Source organism: Sinocyclocheilus rhinocerous, unplaced genomic scaffold (assembly GCF_001515625.1).
Source record: "Sinocyclocheilus rhinocerous isolate Xijiao unplaced genomic scaffold, SAMN03320098_v1.1 scaffold134, whole genome shotgun sequence".
Taxonomy (NCBI): domain Eukaryota; kingdom Metazoa; phylum Chordata; class Actinopteri; order Cypriniformes; family Cyprinidae; genus Sinocyclocheilus; species Sinocyclocheilus rhinocerous.
In genome coordinates, this window is record NW_015631070.1 from 591,218 (window position 1) to 599,371 (window position 8,154).

Here is an 8,154-nt window from a genome sequence, read left to right on the forward strand (position 1 = left end):
TGAGCTAATGTATTATAAATAAATATATATATATATATATATATATATATATAACATCGAATAAGCATTGAGCACCATGATGCACACCAGTAAGCTGATAACTCACAAATATCAAGTAAATTAACCAGTTTTCCCCGTTTAAATGCACATCACACACATTACATGCACATCAGTAACCTGACAACGCAAGTAAGCTGCATTTACATGACTTTATTAATAAATCAGGTTAATTAAATTACATATTTCAGCAACAAAATCTCAAATGAACTGCCCCAAGAATGCTGTTCCTTTAAAAAGCGTTAAAAAGCTTATTTTTCAAGCTAGACCATCCACTACACATATGCAGTCTTAAAGGTACAATATGTAAGTTTTCACCGCTAGAGGGCAGAAGGTGCAGCTGACACAGAACAGCATACGTTGTTTACGTCCAGCGGATATTCTCCAAAATGGCGCTACAGGGTGATGCGGAGGAGACAAATTGTTGAATAAAGTAGTTTTTTTTTCTTTTGCGCACAAAAAGTATTCTCGTAGCTTCGTATAATTGCAGAAGAACCACTGATGTCACATGGATTATTTTACGCTATTGCAAACATGAACAAGTAAACTACATAGAAATTTCCTGTCAGTGCGATATTTGAGCGAACTTTGCTTTTGCGGTGAGCATGAGTGCTACACGAGTGGAGCATTCGCATTAGCTACCCCTCCACATGTCATCTTTCGACGTAACCTACGCTCACTCTCACCCTCCCGGCTATGTGCTATGGGTTGTATTGCTGTCTATGGAGGGTCAGACAGCTCTCAGATTCCATCAGAAGTATCTTAATTTGTGTTGCGAAGATGAACGAAGGTCTTGCGGGTTTGAAACGACATAAGGGTGAGTAATTAATCACAGAATTTTTGGGTGAACAAACCCTTTAAAGATTTATTAACATCGTAGTATGAAGCAGAGTGAGGCGGAAAGCCGTCAAAGCGAAACGAGGCCGCCGAGCATAGATATGACATGTCTATGAGCGCGAGTCTGTCAAGTTTTTATGGGAACCGGAGCTTGTAATGGTAGCTGCAGTGACGCAATGACTTTACCAATCAGCCATTGGCTGTTTTATTCAGAAGGTGGGACTACTCTGCTATATTGCACGTTGCAGTTCTCAGTTTCTCCTATTCATTAGTACCAAGATTGAACCATCGTTGTATTTCTATAGTTTTTGCTTGTGTGTTCTATGTTTCGCGCTTCAGAAATGTGATGTAATTTCCGGTAAGGGAGCATAGTGAGCATTGGTGCTCCCTAGTTTTTGCGATTATTTGTGGGATTTTTCCCACAAAAGCACAAGTTCCAGTGCATTGAAAGGATTTTGCGATTGAGGTAGCCCTTAAAATGGCTGACTACCTGATCAATGCCCTGACTACTGACCTAGGGAGCTGATTAAGATGCACCCGAAGAGAGAATTTACACTATAGTAGCGTAGTGTCATTTGCTGATGTGAAGAGTGAAAATTGTACTACGCAATACACTTATCGCACTTTACCAGCGACAGACAATGGGAGAATCATCTTTTCAGACGAATAAGCAGAAAAACTCTGAAGACAGAAGACAGACAGCCAAGATGGCTGAAGCTGTATGGAGAAAATCCTGAGTAGTGACGCCCAAATTGCTTCTTCTCTGTTTGACAGGTAAGGAAATTTACCACTCTGTAAAACACAATAGTACCAGTGCAATTTACATCAATAGATTAGTGATGGACAGATACAAAGCTTCTCAAAACTTTGAATCACCTGAACCAATTCATCATAAAATGATTCACTTTGAAAAACTTGAAAGACCACAGGCTAGCACCACCTGCTGTTTAAACAGTTTAAATGCAATGAAAACTCAGCCCAAACATGTATAATTCAAATAATGTCATGAAAGTGTATTGGTGTCTAATGACATTGTGGTATTGGTACTTAAAGTACATATACTTTAAGTACCAATACCACAGTGGCATTGCATTTAAATGCTAGCTGAACTACTACTGAATGCACCTTAAAAATGCTTTATTGAAATAAACACCTCAGGCTTTCGCTGCATGCTTAGAAATGTCAGACATTGTCCTTGTGCAATGATTTTTGTTAGATAAAGCCATTATTAGACATATTTGCACTGACCTTCAAACCTGAAACACTCAAGCCTGAAAAACAGTGACAGTACCATGGGACAAAACATGCACTGAAAAAGAAATGTGATGATTTAATTATAATAATGTAGTCTTTTATGGATTGGCTTTTTATGGTTCGTAACAGTAAAAAAACAAACAAAAAACAACAACTCTAGGTACTTTGCAAGGCTATAAGCACATACATCATTTAGGTTTGGTGGAAATAGTTTAAGAATCTGTTCAGGATTTTCAGGCACAAACAGTACCATTTCCCGCCCTTTTAATTTTGATCATAACACAAATTAGCTCAAGGTGACATTAGCTTGTGGATATGATTACGCTGTCAGACATGAGGGCTGAGATGAATGTGTGCTTCTGAAATCAAAGCCTGCGTGTCCTCTCTCCATCTCATTCATCTGTTGACAGACCAAACCTTTGATGTACATTTTGTTTTTCTCATTTTTGCTGAGGGTTTGAGGAAAGCGTTATGAAATGAGGGGTTGACAAACACTCAGGCAGTGTGTACACTAAATACAACAGATCTGCATGACAATATCAGATGCTGAAATCTCTTTTAGATCTCTATTGGCTTTCAAAGATACCAATGTCAAAAGTCTAAGATCTCAATACAAACCTTCGTCAAATTCTCCCAAGTTTAAAGGATCTCCACATTAATGTCATACAGTAAAAGTATAGATCTATAACAGATCGACTCATTAGTTTCTGCTTTTTTATTTGACACAACATATAAGATTAGATACTAAATTGCAAAATGTTTGAAAACACATTTAAAGCTATAGTTCACCCAAAAATGAAAATTTGTTTCTAATTACCCTCATGTCATTCCAAACCTTTCTGTGGCATGCAAAATTAGAACTTTTGTAGGAGCTTTTTTTCCATTCAATAACTACACCTCTGAAGCTAAAAAAAGAACTAAGAAAACACATTTAAAAGATCATAATATTGACCAATATGTTTGTGCACTATATTCCTGGTGTTCTAAAGTCATATGCTATATATGCATGTGGTTTGTAATTAACGGACTGTAACTCTCCTCCAGTTTCTTTCTCCACATATGTTAATGCAAGTACCAAGAGAATTTTGTCACGAGAGAGAGATTTGTCATGTTGGTGCAGCACATCGACACAATTTTTATATCTGAATGTGAATGAGATTTGTATGGAGGCCTGTTTCTGCTATGGAATAAAATAAATAAATAAATAAAATAAAAAAGGTATATTGACTTTGAATTATGAGAATTATGGGATATAAACTCGACTCATGTCCATGGTCTGCCGTCCGATTGCCACCAGAGGTCACCCTTCCGTTACATTGACTCACACAACACCAAACTGTTGCATGTCATCCCGGACTACATTTCCCATCCTCCATTGCACTGATTACACACACAGCTGCTACCAATCACACACACTTTAAATACGAGGCCCTAACCACTATTCGGGGCCGAGTATTGTTTGTGTTTATCACTGTTTCAGCTGATAGCTACTTTACGGAGCCAGTTCCCTGTCAAAGTTTCTAGTTCTAGTTTCCATAGTCTAGTCATAGTCTTGCCTTGCCTGTTTTCTCGTGTTCTGATTCTTGCCTGTGTTTTTCGGATTACCCTCTCGTCTCGCCCTGTTCGGATACTGTTTACCCCTCGCCTGGACCATTGCCTGTGTTTCGGATTAACCCTTTGGATTACCCTGTTTGGACATTGTTCGCCGGAGATCGACCGGGTTCGTACAAGTTTCGGAGAGTTTTTTTCCATTGTGGCTCTTCATGACGTAGACGAGGGTGGAACTCCTTATATGTGCATTTCTCCCGGAAGAGCGCGCCCGCGCACGCATCGACCAGAGCCAGACCGAGATCGCGCCCATCAACGCACTTCATCTGGCGGCAGCGCTGCATGGGACTCGCTCGGGAAGAATGTCTCTGAGTCCAAAGAAGTGTGTTTTTGGAAAGATAACTTTGTTCAGCTTCCTAAAGAACCCAACGTTATGTAAACAGTGGATACAGTTTGTTTTTAAAGCTTTGCAAATGGATCCGCACATCTCTCGTTTCGTTCGCCCTGCAATACTACCTTTTTTTTCTTGCAATTGCAAGTTTATAGCTCACAATTCTATGAGATCCATACATTTGACACCTGCACCAGCTGTGTGGATGATTATCGGTAAACTGTGATTTAAGGAATTTGGGCCTGTTACTCAAACAAAAAATATTGCATGACTTCAGAACACTTGGAATAATTCTATTTTTTATTTTGCATTTTTCCTCTTCTCTAGCTTGCTTCCTAATCTAGTTGTCTAATAGACCTAGCATTGTGCAGTATATTGTGAATGTTGTTGGCTTTTTGGTGAATTGCTTTTGTAATAGCTTTGGATAAAAACTTCTGCTGAATGCATAAACATGCATGCAATACAGTACCCATGGTAACATTTGTTACTTTTTAAGATTCTTCTAAATGTATCCTTTTGTGTTTCACAGAAAAATAACAGCATACAGGTTTTAAACAACATGAGGGTGAGTAAATAATGACAGGATTTTCAAGTCTTCTGAGCTTTGAAAGAGCAACAGAGCAAGAGTGACCAAATGCTCCTTTGGGTGCATGCATGAAGCAAGATCTATGAGAATCATAAAGTGATTTATCACATATAAATATGCTTATACACACAAGGAATTTGTCTTAGTGACAGAATCTTCCAGTGCACAGACAAAAATAACAATAAGACAGAGATAATAAAATAAAGATAAGTAAAAATATATAAATTACAAAATGTACAATTGTGCAGGGGAATGCGCATAAGAAAATATATAGCATATGTTTGTGTAAGTGTGTATTCAGCACATACATTTACATTCACATTCACACACACTCTGCTTCCTGCTCACCAGCGTCACTCAGAGGAGGGACTTGCCTTTTATGGTCTATTGACACAATACCTCACTTCCTCAGCAGCTGCCAACACACACACACACACACACACACACACACACACACACACAGAGGACTGAAGTGCGTCTGCTCAGAGCCCCAAAGGAAGAGGGAAGCAGTGAGCAGCTGGAGTTTCTCTACGGCTCCTACAGCTCACCAATGGCTCAGTCGGCGGGCAGCATGGACTCTGATCTGGCCAGCAAGCGGCCCCACTCGAGGTAGGAGCTCACAGCGGGGGGGATGGGGGTCTGATCTGCTGCAGACCGAGAGAAAGAGCTGCTCTTATTGGGGGGAGGTGGAAGAAAACCAGCAGCGGGAGGAGAGGGTCTGCCGGCTTGCGTTTGCGCGAGGGAGGGCCTGTCTTCAGCTTGTAGACGTGGGCATGATTCTCTTGAAGACAGTGCTGTCAGATTGGCAGAGACTGCACAGATTGAGATGGCTAACGCCACTGTTTGGGCTCGTTGTGGTCTGTGAATGGATAAAACCACATAAAACAGATTAGACGCGGCAGGAGAGCGATATTCAACTCACACAGGCAGTTTCTCTCTGTTTACAGAGACATTTGCATGTTCAGCAATGCTCTTTGCACCTCTGCCCTGGTCTTTGCATACGTGTCGAACAGTTACGCCACTCTGACAGATCTCACTGTTGCTGCGTCTTGCATTCTGAAAGTCCCAAACAACATCCTTGAACAGTTGATTTTGACTGATTTCAATAATATTCAATGACAGTGCACTGAAATTATGCATGCTTCCATCATTCCTATGAATGTTTAGGGGAATTTTGTAATGCACGAGGCCAGAAAGCAGAACATTTGCCTGCTTCTGCATGGTCAGTGGTCAACAAACTTTTTGACGCCTGGGGAAAATGTTTTGGTTGACAGTGATGTTGTAATTATTGACATCTCATTTGAGAGGTATGTTGTGGTAACAGCATTGCGTCATAAGGAATAAGAAACACTAATACCTTTAAAGACGTGAAGACAGCACACAATGAATAACAAAGATTTGCAGACCATGAACTTCAGTTCATAGTGATGTGTGTATGTGTGTGCGTCATGCCTCATAGCGACCATAGAAATCTCTCTCCGCTTGGTGTGTGTGATGTCAGAGCAGTGAGTCATCGGCCTCCATTGACTCAAGTTTGCTGTCTGAGCTTCATTCATTACAGACGTCTATAAGCATCACAGGAAAGAGTCTCAGCAACACAAACATAATCCAGATTCATAATGTGAGAGATAGACATTTCGCACTGTCCTTTAACACTTAAACCTTTTGAATGAATCACTGCTGGCACAAAGCTTGTTTAATGCAACTAGAATCCACTCAATAGTTGATAAATTGTTAGTGTAATGTATTCACTCAGGGTTCAGCTTGGTAAGTAATGGTAATTACCTGTTGGTACTTTAGATTTAGGCTACAGATTTAGGACTGGGGTAATGTTTGTTTAAATAAATAAAGCTATCACAATCTTATTGAGCTTTATATTTACTATATTTATTGAGCACTAATCTGAAAATTGGTGGTCCACCAATATCTATGGCAAATAAGGTTCCTGTACACCATATTTAACAAATTTGTTCTTTTGAATGACCAATAATTACAATGTACATTGTAAAATTATTTATTACTTAACTTGTTATATTATATTGATTAAGTTTGGAATTTGCCTGCTTGTCTCACGAGATAACTGTGTAACATTTAGTGCCCTGTAATAAATCGCACATTAAAATATTGATAGGCCTTGACATATCAAAATGGCTACTAACGGTTTGACTGGAAAATATCATCACTTCACATTGTTTATAGTCAATATTCTTATGCTTATTCATAAATTGTCTTAAATTATATTTTAATTAAAAAATAAATAAATTTAGTCTATGTAGAATACTTTTTTATATTTATAAAACCCATTAAACTGTAATAGTGATGAATAAGAGACATGCTATTTAGACGATATCTGATGTAAAACAACTATTGCTTTTGCATTACATCTATTAATTACACTTAAGTTCAGTATTCTTGTATTTATATCTGACCTGTTCTCAGTCAGCAGGTGTCAAAAACTGAAGTGAGGTCAAGCACTTTTTGTGTCACTATTAAGACGCTAAAAGTTCCCCTTGGCATTGCTATATCGACCAATGTGTCTCATTATAATTTTAGCTAAAATTTTCATCCGTTTTCATCAATTTTTCAGTTCATCTCTCCAAGAGATTCAGTTACAGGCATGGCCGTATGCAGGGTTTTAGAAATACCGAGGTCCAAAAACTGAGCTTGTAGGGGGTTTGGGATCATATAGTAAATTATTTATAGATGATAGATAGATACTTTATTAATTTATTAAGAATTAAACTGGTAAGACAACTGCTAATGAACTGTTAAGTGTCTGTAAACTACAAAAAAAGATTCGATACAAATAGTAGAGCGGACCAACAGAAACAGTCCAGTTTAAGTCCTGCTCACAGGGAGGAGTTAAAGATTTGTATCGCCTGTGGGACAAATGACATCCTCAGTCTGTCTGTGGAACAGGACGAAGACAGCATCCTGTCGCTAAAAGGTGCTCTTCTGCCTGGAGATGATACTGTGCAGTGGGTGATGGACGTTGTCCAATATGGACAAAAGCTTGCTAAGAGTCCTCCTCTCTGCCACAGATGTTAAAGGGACTACAACAAGTTACTTCCTGGGTTCGTTACGTCATAAACCCAGATAAACCCCGCCCTCGGGAAAAGGCAGCAAAGGGGGCGAGGCCATGCTGCGCTGCTTTAGAGAAGAGGAAGAGAAAACTAGCGGTGCACGTAAAAATCTATTCATATATGAATCGCGATTCTGTATTCTAACGATTCTAATGGATTCTCAAGTTTCAAAATCAATGTTCTAAAGCAGCAGTTCTTAACACGGTTCCTCGCGTCCCCCTGCTCTGCACAAGCTCTGCATCTCTCTCTCTCTCATTCAGCTCAGCTTCAACACTGAACTGTTCCAATTATACACTTATTTTCACATAGCTATGAGAAGCGTTATACATGCATGCGTGCAGTTGCTACTGTATTAAAGCTTTAATCAGGATAAAACCGTATATTAAAAGCTAACATAA

General features: G+C 39.2%; 1 protein-coding gene across 1 annotated transcript in view; it reads left to right on the top strand.

The window, feature by feature from the left end:
* The first annotated feature begins 5,119 nt into the window (after positions 1-5,119).
* The window catches only part of LOC107741501 (G-protein-signaling modulator 1-like), a 31,590-nt gene continuing 28,555 nt past the window's right edge, over positions 5,120-8,154 (top strand). The window contains exon 1 of the mRNA XM_016554255.1: positions 5,120-5,282. Within this exon, the coding sequence (XP_016409741.1) occupies positions 5,224-5,282 (59 nt within the window). The 5' untranslated portion in view covers positions 5,120-5,223. The remainder of the gene's footprint in view (positions 5,283-8,154) is intronic.